Source organism: Petaurus breviceps, unplaced genomic scaffold (assembly GCF_028583685.1).
Source record: "Petaurus breviceps papuanus isolate PSGF00001 unplaced genomic scaffold, PetGlider_PUasm1.0 91133, whole genome shotgun sequence".
In the NCBI taxonomy this organism is placed as follows: Eukaryota; Metazoa; Chordata; class Mammalia; order Diprotodontia; family Petauridae; genus Petaurus; species Petaurus breviceps.
Window position 1 is genome coordinate 4,962,352 of NW_027187419.1, and position 14,570 is coordinate 4,976,921.

The following is a 14,570-nucleotide window of genomic DNA, read 5'->3' on the forward strand; positions in this document are numbered from 1 at the left end:
CCAGAACCTTTCCAAGGAAATCTGTTTAATCCAAGTCATAAAGTAGAGCCCCAGAACCTCTCGCTACAGCAGTGAAAGTTCACGGATGGATATTTTATCAACAACCTTACTCCTTATCACACAAAAATACTATATGGTCAACTCCCAATTCCCTGAAGCCAGCAGAGAGACCTAGATGATTGAATACCACAGATAATCCCCAAACCTCATTTCAGCTAGTAGCTCTAAAGCCACTCAGCTTTTCACCAGAGCAGCTGAAAAAGAGTCAAATGGACAGGTTTGCACTTTATTTCCTTTTATTTCCCTTCTCCCATCTGATGAAGGCATTTGTGTTCAGTGAAGTGGCCACAAGGTGAGAAGGAAGAGAGAACAGGAGCCTGGATAATCTATATACTGGATCACATTAGCCTTTAGATAATAGGGAATTGGTGGCATCTTGGGTTGTAAGCTTCTTGAGGCAGGTACTGGGTTTTATTTGATCTTTATATTTCCAGTGCTTAGCACAATGCCTTGCTCAGGGGATAGAAATCATAGAATATTAAAGGTGAAAGGGACCTTAGGGAGCATCTAATTAAAATTCTTTGTTTTACAGATATGGAAATTGAAGCTTCGAGAAGTTAAATGATTTACTCAATGTTTTCTTTTATACCGCAGGTCAAATCATGGCTCACATGTATATGGGAAGGAATACGTAGTTGTCTCTTAGTATAACACAGATAGCTTAGGTGTTCCATTTGTTAGCCAATAACAGTATCAGTTATAATGACATTGTAGTATAGTAACCTTGTGCTGAAGGAGATTATAACCTAGGGATCTCCAAATGGCAGAGCCTGCCTTAATTGATTTCAAGATAGCAACTACCATGGTCCACTTTCCTATTAGGTGATGAACAAGTTTATGTCGCTGTGTTGTCTAAGTCATCCAAAGAAATTCCACCCTGAATAACTGAGGAAGCTGAGAATGGAAATGTATTTATGTTGAATATGTCCCGGAGTCTGTTGGACTCAGGAATAACCCTCCTCCCATCCTCACTTTCCATCCTAGGTCTGGCTCAACTCATGCATACTGCCAGATGGACCACAGAGTCCCCAGAGTAATGCTATAGGCCAGCACTGCCAGCAAGTAGATTCTGAACAACAGCACATCCAGCACAGAACCCACCCGTAGCCAGTCCCGGGCAATATCCCGGCACTCATCCTGCTTCTCCAGGAAATGCCGAATGGTTGCCAGTTCCTGAAGTAGCCCGTGTACTACTGAGGAATTCTCCGGGGGTGGTGGGGAAGGGTTTCCCCTCTCTGAGGTGGCCTTCTCCAAGTCCTGATGCCCTCCTAATCTGCTGCAGTGGTTCATTGTGGCTGAAAAGGGGAGAGAGAATTGGGATTGGAGGAAGAACAGGGTAAATGACCTGAAGACTATGCCAAATCCTTACATTTGTATAGTATTTGTGTTTTTCAAAATGCTTTCACATACATCATCTCCCTTGATCCTTACAATAATCCTTTTAGGTGGTATGGCAGGCATTATTCGTCCTAGAAGGAAATCTAACCTCCAAAAGGTGAGATTTGTCCAAATTCACACAGCTAATGAACGATACAGCTAGAACTAGGACCCAGATTTCCTGATTCCTCTTCCAGTGCTTACTCAGCTTCACCACCTGGGACTGAAGAGCCGACAGGAAGGCTGTTTATCAGCAGGGGGACAGAAAGGCAGCAGGACTAATTTACAGTTATATGATGGGGGAAATTCAAACTGGCCAAAATTTTACTTAATTGACATAAATTTCCCACCCAGAAAGGGGTTAGGAGTCAGGAAACCAGCGTTTCTGTCCCAGTCATACTGTATGATCTTGGGCAAGGCATAGATCCTCTCTGAGTCTCATTTTCTTCATCATTTAAGTGGGAACACATCTGCCCCTTCTTACCTCTCAGAGTTGTTGGAACTCAAGGGAAGATCTTGGATCTCTTTGAGGTAAGGTACTTCTAGAAAAGATAGTCTCTTATCATCATTGCAAAAGTGATCAGATTGGGGCAGCTAGGTGGCACAGTGAATAGAGCATAGGCCCTAGAGTCAGGAGGACCTGAGTTCTAATCTGGCCTCAGACACTTAACTCTTGCTAGCTGTGCGACCTTGGGCAAGTCACTTAACCCAAATTGCCCTACCTTCTCCCCTTCAAAAAGCAAAAAAAGAAAAAGTGATCAGGTTATGGCTTAGTTGCCAATGACAGTCCCTAGTTCTGATGGATATTTGTGCAAATTCCTTTGGCCCAGACAATAGAATGGTCTGACAGAACGGCCATACCCAATGAGACTTCAGGTCCTTTTGTGCCTAATTCTACGGGGTGTCCCCCATATCTCTCTCTGTAATCTGGATGTGTGGGGGTCTCCAACAAAGGGAAGAAGACCCAAATTACACCTTCAGCCTGCAGTCTGTCTCCTCCTCATTAATCTGAAGGAATGGTGGGCCAAAAATCTAACTCTGAAGCCTCGCTGTGGGCTTCTTGGTATTTTAATACTCTCCATAGATCTTCCTATTCTGTTTTCTGTCTCTGGGTAGTACTAGCTCTGACTCAGAAAAAAAAATGTACTCTTTCTTACATAAATCAGAATAAGGACATAAGGGGAGAGATTCTGAGATTTACACTATTCCCAATTCCTTACCTGAGCATGTGTCATTCTCAGTGGGATGGGAGGGGACTGTGGGTCTTTGGAGGGCTGAGGGACTATGATATGACTGATCCTGGAGGCAAAGAAGAACTGCAGCTCGATCAAGAACCAGGTGCCGAAGCCAGGCAGGTACTGGAGGCTGGAGTTCTTGCCTGTGCACCAATCGTACGATGAGGATGGTCTCAGTCAGGCTGATCACCAACAGGGCCATGCACACCACAAAATAGACACCTGGGAAACCCCCAGGAGGTTTGGGGTGGGGAAGAGAAGAAATACATGAGGTCGTGGGCAGTCATCTCTGCTAGACTGAGCCCCTTCTCTCCTCCCCTTTCCCACCAATGACAAGGAGTGGGCCATACCAATGAGTGGGGTGCCAATAGCTGTGGCTGGAAGTGTATCAGACACGATGATAAGGAAGACAGAGTAGCCCAGGAGGAGAGTGATCTTGAAGGAGACCCTTTCACCACTGTCTGGGGGCAGGTAGAAGCCTACGATGTCCATGACCATGAGGAAAATGCTGGGCAACAGCAGGCTGACAGTGTAGAAAAGGGGTCGCCGACGGATGACCACCTGGGAGCAGGGAAGGGTGTATGGAGGAAGCCGGGGATGGACAAGGCCCTGGGCTTCCATTGGTCTAGTCTTGCATGCTGATAAATACAACCTACCTCTTGTCTCCTAGGATTACCTAACAGATTTCACAGAAAGAAAAATAGGCAGATTGCATAGTCTGTGGGCATAGACTACTTGCTATTTGCAAAACTTCATTAGAATTTGGGGATGAGGGGCGGCCAGGTGGCTCAGCGAGTAAGAGCCCCAGCTCCAGTTTCGGGATGACCTGGGGATCAAATCTGGGCTCAGATACTTAGCACCACACCCAGAAATAACTGGCTGTTACTTATATATAATAACTGAGCAAGTTACTTAACCCCGATTGCTTAAAAAAAAAAGAATTTGGGGATGAACATGGGAAAAAAACAGAGAATCAATCAGAGAGGGCTGTTAAATCCTTTTTGGAAGCCCACCCAGCAAAAGAAAAATGGTTTGGTCAAACCATTCTCTTACTCTGCCTTCTCATCTACTGGGACATTCCTGCCAAATTCTTTGGATTTTTTTGAGGCTATCTAGAGAGCTTTTTTTGCATTCCTGGGGAGTGGCCATACCTTGCCTGCAATTTAAAATAACTTTTGCCCCCTTGGTGTCTTCCTGAAGCACTGAGGTTGTGAAGAGCACCCTCTTCCCTCTGGGAGTCCCCTGAGATATGTTGTGCCAGCACATTGCCCACCCAACCTTTGTTCTACTCACATAGAACTTCATCTCTGCATAGCTCTCACTGCTTTCAACACTAAACTCCCGAAACTGAGTCAGCACATACAGAAGCTCCCACTCTCCCTGGTTCATGAAGACACTCTTATCAAGCTTCACCTTTTCTGGTAACCGCCACAGGGAAATGTTGATGTCCTGGACTACAGAGCAGGAAAAAGAAAAGGAGGGAGAAGGGGAGTTGGCTGGATAAGGATGATGGTGAGGAGGTCTTTGTTCCTCCTCCCAACTTTTCTTAAGACATAATTGATGATGCTTTTCATCATAACCAATCACATCAACAATCCAGTCACAAGCTGTAATTCAGGGGCTTAGGTTTAAATTTAACTATTAACCAACAAACTTTCAGTACCTACTATGTGCTGCTGGGTTTTCTTTATGCTTTTAAATACTGAATAAAGTCTCATTACCTTGGCTCCTTATTTGGAGAGAGTAACTTCAACAAGAAGAAAAAGTACACTTTAGCTAAACATAAACCTCCAAGGCCAAAGACTCTCTGCCTCCTGGATTCCCTGGCCTCCTTCAAATCTCTGCTGATGCCCCCTATGTTTTGGAAGAGGCTGTTCCTGATCTTCTCTAATGCTAATGCCTTGCCTCGATTGAAAATCTCCAATTTATCCTGTTTGTATCTTGTTTATTTATAAGTTGTTTCATGTTGCCTCCCCCATTAGACTGTGAGTGCCTTGAAGGCACTCATATTCCCAGAATTTAGTACAGCACCTGGCACAAAGTAGGAGTTTAATTGTTGACCGACTAACTGACTTTGGGCAAAATGTGGTATATATGTTTAATCCAAGGGACAAATTAGCCTTATGGTCAGTTATCAGGTGCCAATACATGAGAATTTATGTTAGTGAACTCTCCCTGCCTCCAGTTTCCCTCTTTCAGTACTTTACAGAAAGGAAAATAACAAAGTCAACATTCTTCACTGCTAGAAAGATACCTAACATTGGGCAATACACCTTTCTGCAAGGCAGGATTAGAAATTTGACAGATGTTCAGCCTATTATGAAAGGGGGGGTAGTATTATTTGGGATACATCAAAGAGGGGGAATAGATCCCTGTGTCTTCTCTCTGTGATTTCTGTCAGACCAGGACACCTTGGCCATTTTATCTCCCCAGTCCTGCCCCTCCATACTCACTTGTGTGAAGCCAACTGGTGAAAGTCAGTGAGCAGTTTTGCACATCAAAGGGAAAGTTGTAGATGTCCAGGCTGCATGCAGTCACTACCTGGATGGGCTTGTAGTTCTGGACCTCACCCTGGTGCCGAACGTACACATATGGGATGTTTGGGGATTTTCCGACATCCACACTGCCCAGAAGAGAAGAGTTAGAGTTTGAAAGGGAGAGATTACTCCAAAGACAACCCGGATACCTACTCTGATGACTTTTAGAGAGCATGGAGAGGAAAGGGATCTGGGAAGTGGTAGATTAGTGGTATACCTTGGCTGGCCTGCTTCCCCACCTCTTATCTCTGCTCTTGGTGTTCTTTCTGTCATTTCCAGGGCAATTAAAGACATTGTCCTTAAAAGTTTTACCATTACTTGTTACAGGACAATCTAGGCAAGTAGAAAGCCTTGTTGCTCAAAGCGACACTGTTGCCCTTCCTTATGCCTTCTTACTGACCTGGAAGAATGATTAGCAACAAGGGGGTAGAGTGCTCCTCTTTGGAAATATCTACACAAGGGTGGCAGAAAAGTACTGGTTTTAACACAAATTGCTAAAAAAAAATAAATAAATGAACCATAGCCTTAACTGACAATATTTTAATCTTTCTAGCAAATTTTAATCTTTCTAGCCCTTGGAGTACTTTATAGGGCAGATTGTCCTTTGAGGTGAGTCCTCAGCTACTCATTCCCAGTGGCTTCCATCCTAGCCCCATAGTGATTCAGAACCTAGCATCTACTGTCACCAGTTTCGTGGCCAGAGGGCAGTGTATATAAGTGAGTATGTCCAGGACATCCAAGTCTAATCCTAACACCAGCTCTGGCCAGCCTCCCCTTCTATGAAATGGGAAAAATTAACCCCAGAAGAGAACTAGAGAAATCGGTGATCAAAAAATAAAAAAATAAAAAAGAGCTAAGAAAGCCCTGCCACTACCACTAGGAAAAGATCAGTATTGTTCTAGGTTGCCCATTTATTCCCTGGGAAATAAAAAGGAAGGATGAGAAGCTTGGGTTCCTTAACTCTCCATGGTCAGATCTATACTACTAGATGTCCAGGGAGAAAAGCTGGAAAAAATACTCAGGGGCATTGCAGCCTCATTCACTGAGGAATGGGGGGAGGAGTAGGATGATGTGGAATAATTTCCTTCCTTTCTTTCTCTGGAGGAAAGCTTTCCATTGAAAAACAAAACAAAAATTAAACAAAATACTATTCTGTGTTTTGCATCTCCTTCAGAGTTTTTTTTTCTTTCCTTCTAGAAGTCCAGGCAGCCACTCCTAAGGCAGTCTGGATTAAGATAACCACACTGATCACTCAGAATGGGGCTGCAAAGATGGCTGACTGTGTCTTATCTGAAGAAAGTACTAGAGTGATCTGAAAAGAACAAGATTGGACCAGCACTTGGTACAATATTTCTGCTTCACCCAGGTACCTGAAATTCTACTTTTACAGAATTGTTTCTTTGGGTTAAAACTCTCCCCCAACTCCTATCCTCTTAAAACATTGATCCTTTTAGAAAAAGAAACATTCACTGATACATCTAAAGGAAACTATTTTTTCTCTAACAAGAGAGGTCCCTAAGGCTAAACTGGGTATAGAATATCTGCAGTGGGTGGGTTGGGGTAGGAAGAATGAGTTGAATGATGGAATAATTGCTACAAAAAAGTAGGTGGGGCTATGGAAGACTAACATTAATTATATAATAAATTGGTCAAAGGCTGGGTTGGAATGGCAACCATAAGGATCTAGAGCCAGTCAGTAGAAACTAGCGTCCTATTCTGTACTCAGTCCCCATACATAAGCCCTTAGGGCCAAGACTTACAATTCATTGATAAGGATGTCTGGGACCCAGATGTAGTCAGTGGGGATGGACAGCTGGGTGATATTGTCAAACTCTTCAGGATTCCATTTGAGAAACTCATCAATCCAGTACTAAGGGAAGTGGGGAGAAAGTTGGTGAGAGACAATCACTGGTAGCCCTTGCTACCACAATAAGGATCCGCTTACCACCTTGTTGGGAGACACTGTTGCCCTTCCTTATGCCTTCTTATTGACCTGGAAGAATGATTAGCAACAAGGGGGTGGAGTGCTACTCCTTGGAAATATCTACACAAGGGTGGCAGAAAAGTACTGGTTTTAACACAAATTATTAAAAAAAATAAATGAACCATTTCCAGTTGTTCCCTTAACCCACCTTCAACTCCATCCATAACAGCCTTAACTGACAATATTTTAATCTTTCTAGCAAATAACTCATTCTGTCATCTGGGATAGACAAATGACCCTAAAGACACAAATGTGAGTCATTGATCCTTGTAGACATGGTCTTTGTGTCCCAGAGGGAGAGAAGCTGGAGACTAAATGTTCTGGAGTCATCCTCTCCTTGGGGGACATTTCTCCTGTGCCAGACCATAATCTTCCTTATATAGTCCTTGTCATTTCTATGCTATCTTTTGATACCCAGAGGACTCCTGGAGGGGAAAATAACAAAGACAATTAAGATTTTAGCCAAGGGTTTGTGTGTGTGTGTGTGTGTGTGTGTGTGTGTGTGTGTGTGTATGTGCTCTATCTCAAGCTTCCTCCCAGAGCCCAGAAGGTCCTTAGGTTAAAATTGGGTACAGACTTTTTGGGACCAGGGGGAGGGAAAAGAATGAGTTGAAAGATGTCACCTCTAACACCCCAAAAGACACATTAAAAAAACTTTCTCAGTGATCAGAACCAGGGGGATGTAACTACACATTCCAACCCACATATAAACATTAAACTAGAGAAACTGGAAAATTTAACCATTAATTCCATCACAGAATTGGTAATATCAGAGCAGAGAATCTCAGTCAAATTAGATAGTGTCTGATGTCTCTTCTAACTAACTAAGATCTTGTGAATCATTGGATTTAGAACTGTAATGAAATGTAGAGATCATGTGGTCCAATCTTCAGATTTTTCAGATGAGGAATGTCAGACTCAGAGAAGTTTTCACATGCCCAAGGACACAGTGCTATCGAGGAGCAGATGCCATGTCCAGTGCCCTTTTTACTGAATTATTTTGCCTCTTTGCACAATGCCTAGGAGTGGCTCAAGAGTATGCCATGAGTCTTCTCAGTCATTTTGGTCCCCATTTTGTCCTTAGTTTAACAATAATCACAGCTCTGATTAGAAGATGTGATTCCCCAACCCCCATGAAGAAACAGATAAATGCCAACTAAACCCACCAATCTAGGATCACATCAGGATATTTGTACACCCAATTTAGTCAATGTGTTATGTATAGGGAGTGAACTAGGAAATAGCCAGGTATTTGAGGATGTAGATGAAATAATCTTGCTCCAATAAACATCTGGCTAAAAGCTGCCCCTCCCCCTGTCTTCCTGTCTTCCTAAACATCTAGGACTCTTGAGGAAGGTGGAGGAAAGGAACATCTCTGGGAAACAGAGTCCCCATCCTCAGGCAGAAAGGGGGTGTGAATGAGGGGCTGCTCTGCTCACCTGCCTGTACCAGATATAAGTAGTCAGAACTTGGTTCTTTTCATCCTGTGAGATGAAGGGGAGACAAGAGACAAGCAGAGATTAACAAAGAGCTAGGACTGAGGTGCCACCAGTCTACAGATGATTCCACAAATGTACAAACCCCAGAGAAAGAGCTATGTTCTTTTTTTTTTTTAAAGCAATTGGGGTTAAGTAACTTGCCCAAGGTTACACGACCAGTTATTTTTTGTGTGGATGTTAAGTATCTGAGGCTGATCCCAGGTCCTCTCGACACAGTGGCCGCCGCTCTTACTCACTGCGCCACCTAGCCGCCTCGAAAGAACTATGTTCTACCAGAAAGACCCAAGGTTAGTGTTCAACTGCTAGGAGAGGTGGAAGGTTAAGGGTCTCAGGGGAGTGAGTGCCTCTTGCCTCTTATAGACTACATTCTTTCTGTGGACAGTTTGGAAGGGGTCTTGCCCTTCACTAGAGTAACTAAAGAGAAATGATTTCTGTGAGTCTGTTTAGGAGTAGGGAGGGGGCTATGGAAGCTGTTCTTCTACCTCTCCTCTGCCCAGACACCCTCCCTACATAAATGCATTCACATGTAGGTGCACACATATACACACACCACTGCATCTTTGCACATTATTACTATAGCTTTTCTGTCTGCCATTGCATAGCACTAGCTCAAGGTCTTCACTTTGTAACCCTGTAACCTATTCATTTGCATTGACTCTCTACTGTCCAACACTGTAGCCCTTCCTCTGCCCTGACCATGTGTATTTGAATAACATGCAGCTGTCTGGTATCCACATTGGCTCAGAGACTCAGTTTGGTTTTCCACCCCTGTCCCCTGACCCAGGGCTTCTGACAGGCCTCCATGGTCCTCTCCTCAACCTAGAAGGGTGACCCCTGAGTTGAGAACTCTCCTTAGGGAGCTGTGTAGAGTCAGATAATTACCACACTGAGGATAGCATAGATCATGACATCAATGGACACAGTAGTTGGCTTCCTCCAGTCCCGAACAGGCCGAACGCTCTTCTTGTAGTGGGTCAGAAGGTAGTCAGACAGTTGCAACAGAGCTGGCTTGGTGTTGTTGACTGCTTTGGTGCCTTGCCTCCTCTTGGCTAGAAAGATGTTCAGGACACAGTAACAAGCCAGACTTTTACCCTTTATCCCTAGCTACTCAAAGCTGTTCTAACATGATAGACATCCCCTGCCAGCCCTACTTACTGTGACTTTAAGGGTTTCTGACTCCACAATTCCAACCCTACACACATAAAATCTTATTCACTAGAATCATTCCTTTGAATTAAAATATCCTATTTCCAGAAGACTCTGGCTAAAATGCAAATATACTTTGTGGGAAGGATAAATCATTAATCTGTTATCAGAGTAGTAGGGGAAAGATAATACAAGTCAGATAAGTTTTGAAAGGGAAATGGACCAGGGAATAAAAAGTTTTGCATCACAGGACCTTGATTAAGATGGGTAAATTGAAAATAGTTCTACATAGGTCACCTTGGAGACTTAAGGGACAGCATAAAGGCATTAAGTACATTTCAGAGGAGGTAGTGAGGGTTGACAGGGAAGGTTGGAGTGGGAGAGATCCCAGAGGCTGTCTACCTCACAATAGGGCCTAGGTGGAAGGTAAATTGCAGTGTCTGAGGTATCTCTGTTGCACACTCCCCAAACCCTGGTCAGATCCATGGTGGAATCAAGGTAAGAAGGATTTCTAGAAAGACTATTCTCTTCTAGGATAGTAAACTCCTTGAGAGTGGGAACTAACTTTTGCCTTTTCTTGTATGCCCAGTGCTTATCACAGTGCCTGGCATATAGTAAGCACTTAATAAATGCTTATTGACTGATTAAAACAACAAAAGAGCAAAGATCTACCAGGGAGTCGCTTAAAGAAGAACTTGGTATTACATATTCTGTATTACCCAGTAGCCATGTACTCATGACTCCAATCTCAGGTCTATCCCTCTCAGTCACTGCTAACAGACTATGTCACCACAGCCTCAGTTTGTCTTGGTTTCAAACCCTCCCAGGACCAAGAACATGGAGGCCTACTGGACTATAGGAATGGATTGTAAATCCAAATTCTTACATCTTAAGTCTGGTTTGTCTAGAATTTCCTATGGTACCCAATTTTCTCTCTGTGCCTCAATTTATTTTCTTGGCAACAGGGAGAGGTCATGTTGTGGGATCCTAACAAGGATGAATGAAAGCCTTTATAGAGTGTTTTGATATCCTGGATTTCCTCTCCCCCCCCCCCCAAACAACTGTTAATCATGTCTAGGTTTTGGGGGAGTGTTATAGAGAAGGCAGGTTCTTTTAAACCTCAAATAAGTTCTCTTATATGGAGTGCAAAAAAAAAAAAGCCCCAATCATTAAATCCAATACTTTATAATAGTGGATTATGGTTTAACTGCCATATGAAATAATTCTCCAGGTCACTAATAATATGAGAAATATACATTCAAATCTCACCTCCTGGGAAGTTTTCCCTGACTTCTCTATATCCCCAACCAAGCCCATAGCAGTCTCCTTTGGCCTTTTCATTTGCAGCATAAATAGGTATAGTAAATCAAAACCACTCTCAGGTTTTACCTCACACCCAGAAAACTGGGCAAAAGATGGGAATAGTCAATGTTGGAGGTGTTGTATAGGCAAGTACACAAATGAACTAGTGCTGCAAAAGTAAATTTGTCCAATCATTGTGGAAATTAATTTGGAATTATGCTATAAAGAAATGACTAAAATGTTAATACACTTTGCTCCCACTGCTGGGCATATACCTTAAGGAAGTCAATGGTTTTAAAAAAAAAAAAACAGTCCCTGAAGCAATTATGGCAGTACTCTTTGTAATATTAAAGTGGATGGCCATTGATTGAAGAATAGTTAAATAACTTGCTATAATGTAATGAACATAATGGAATACTACTGCACTGTAGGAAATGATGAATACAGAAAAGTATGGGATGAAATATGAACTGTTGCAAAATAAAATAAACAGAATCAGGGACACAATATGCCAACGACTACAACAATGTAAGTAGAAATGATAAAACAACTGAAACTGAATACTGGGAAATTATAGTGACCAAGTATAGCTCCAACAAAGAGATGAGAAGGTGCCTCTTTCTTCTTTGGACAGGTGAACCATGGATGTGGAACACTACATACAATGTCAAATTTGACTGATGCATTGCTTAGTTTTACTGAACTTTTTCTTTCTTTTAAAAAATTTCTTGTTATAAGGAATGGCTCTCCAGGAGGGAAAGATTATTGGCAACTATAGCTGACATAAAAACATGGAATGTTAATAACAATTCTTAAGAATTTTAAGGAAACGATACACTATGGCCCAAAGAGGCCCAGGGGCACACCCCATGAAGTATTAAGTTTTACCAAACTGAATTGTCCCTCTTACTATGACTAGACAGTGTTCTCCAACAGACTGTGCTTTGCATAGCAACTTTCGAAGCCTGGGGAAGAAGGTAGGGAGAGGGAAAATGGGATTGCCACACTCCCCACCCATCTCCCCCAGGGATTATTCTTTGCCTCCCTCTGCCTCTGATGGATTTTCAGGCTGACTCAGAAGGAGAAGGCAAAAGAGAATTGAAAATAAGACCTTCATCATCTTAGATAAAAACCAGGCAGAGTCCAGCAGTTTCTCTAGGCAAATATGTCTGAGAGAACTGCTTCCTCATCAAATAATAATAATAAAAGATAACTCGTTTACATAATCCTTTTCGGTTTACAAGGCAAAACAAATAGATTAATAACCACAATCATCATTTACCACATGTTTCTCATCCCCACCCCCACACCAGTGTTTCTACAAATGACTAACAGAGGGGAAGAAAATAATATTCATAACCCTTTGACATCTGTCAGGTACTCAGCTGGCACGTAATTAGCCAAATCGCAAAACTGAGTGGAAGGACGAGGTAGAATGGGGGAGCATGTAGGGTGCACGGTAGTTTTAAATGGGAAAGGCAAGGACGTTCGCCTGCTTTAAACATCCCATCCCCAGCTTTAACTTTCCAAACTTTCTAGCTTCGGGAATGGAAAGCCCAAAGTGACACTTTACCAGGCGAGATTGTGTGTGTTAGCCTGTATGACTGTCTCTCTCCAGATGCAAAAGCACTTTTCCCAGCTCCGCCCGCCCCTTTTTCCTCCCCTGGACTCGACTAGGACATCCATCTACCATCCTTCACCTCTGCCTCGGTCTTCTACGCTCTCCATCCCCTTCCCCTGCCCACCACACTGCACCCTGCAAAGCACCAGCCTTTTAGCCAAGAGGACTTATCCCAGTCCCTGCTCCCACTCCAGCCTCTTGGCCAAGGCAGAAGCTGGGTGAGTGCGGGGAGCATCTCACAGTGGGTTTCCCTCCAAGAGCCGACTCTGCGCCAGCCCACAGAACTTTCCCATGAGTCAGTCCCCTTACCTTCACATGGCCCCAGGAAAATCAGGAGCTGCAGGGCTAGAAGCACCCGCCGGAGGGACAATGGCATGGCTGCGGTTCTGCTGGGGCGTCTTTTCTCTTTGTGTCCCTTCAGGGCAAGCCCTCCCCCCAACTCGCCCCCAAATCTTGTCCCAGGCCCTCCCCCCCAGCTGTCTTCGTTAGGTGCCCACTTCCCACACCGCTGCCCACCAAACCCCACCGCCCTGCACTCTCCTCCTCTCCTGTCTCCTTAGAAACTCTAGGAAAGGCTTCGCAAGTTGTAGCAGCCGTGCGCTTCCCAGCCATCAGGGTTGAGAAGCCAACTCGGTTAATCGTGCATCAGGTTTCAGGGCTGGAAAGGGAGGGAAAGGGAAGGGAGGGGAAGAGAGGGGAAGGAGCGGAAGGAGAAGAGGGGAGGGGAGCCCACCCCGGCTGATGTCATGCAACGGAAGCTTCAGAACTCAGTCCCCAGACAGCTGGCCTACCTCTCTTTCCCCAGAGTAGAATGGGGGGTAAAGAAGGGGCGGGGGAGAAATGGGGAAGGTAGGAAGGGGAGTAAGCCGCCCAGTTCTCTCAGGGAAGGGGTCTGTGTCCCGGACCTTTGGGTCCAAGTTTCGGCCTTCACCATTACATTTCCCTATGGGTAACCTTTAAGTAAAAGTTTCACTGTACCCTGGGAAACCTTTGGACCGAGGGATGAGGAGGCCTACTATAGCCTTGTTAACTCCCCTGGGGGTTCCACACGCTGAGAGGGACAGTGGAAACAGCAAGGCTGTACCCCTGTCTTTATAACATTACTTCTCTTAGTGAAAAATCTTCTTTTCTTCTAAGTTAAAAAAAAAAAAAGAAAACCCAACTATGACTCTTAACTACAACAACAAAATGGATATTAGTTTCCATTTCATATGTAGGTTTACCCAATAGCTGTATCCCTGAAGAACTAGATGTAAATAATAATAATAATAATAATAAAGTAGCATTTATATAGCATTTTTAAGTTTGAAAAACACTTTACATATATTATCTCATTTGCTCCTGTAAATTCCTGGAGAGCTAGGAATTAAAAATTGAACGATTATGTTCAATGCACGGAGTGACTCTTCATGCTTCTCCTGCACCCTCATTTACCATATGTATAAATCTAAATATACTATAACACATGGGGGCAAGGTACTCTGGTATTATCCCTAGGAAATGTTCATAGAATTCAATTCTACTCTGCAAACATGAATTAAAATACCTAAAATATGCAGAGTGCCATTTAGAACTGGAAAGAATAGTAGAGAGGATCTGGTTCAAACAGGACTTAACTTGTTGAACTGAATGAAAATGAAACTCATCTCACCTCCATTTTTGGTCACTTTCCACCTGGATTGTGCCCCTTGAAATCTGTTTCAAAAGCTGCATAGTTTTGCGTGTGTGCAGACATACATACACACATACATACATATTATATGTAGGCATATATGTGTATATAAATTATATACACCCATGCAATCTATG

General features: G+C 43.4%; 1 protein-coding gene and 1 long non-coding RNA gene across 2 annotated transcripts in view; one reads left to right on the forward strand and one right to left on the reverse strand.

Moving 5' to 3' along the window:
• The window catches only part of LOC138155109 (uncharacterized), a 98,219-nt gene extending 97,052 nt beyond the window's left edge, over positions 1–1,167 (forward strand). The window contains exon 7 of the long non-coding RNA XR_011166762.1: positions 1,045–1,167. This is a non-coding gene — a long non-coding RNA (uncharacterized lncRNA). The remainder of the gene's footprint in view (positions 1–1,044) is intronic.
• Positions 314–13,137, reverse strand: HTR3A (5-hydroxytryptamine receptor 3A). Its single transcript, XM_069080160.1, has 9 exons — positions 13,071–13,137; positions 9,575–9,741; positions 8,633–8,677; positions 6,970–7,079; positions 5,126–5,295; positions 3,966–4,126; positions 3,023–3,233; positions 2,658–2,894; positions 314–1,355 (listed from the first exon to the last, which is right to left on the reverse strand). The coding sequence occupies exons 1-9, from the start codon at positions 13,135–13,137 to the stop codon at positions 1,057–1,059; spliced, it is 1,467 nt and encodes a 488-aa protein (XP_068936261.1). The 3' UTR covers positions 314–1,056.
• Between the last annotated feature and the right edge of the window lie 1,433 nt (positions 13,138–14,570).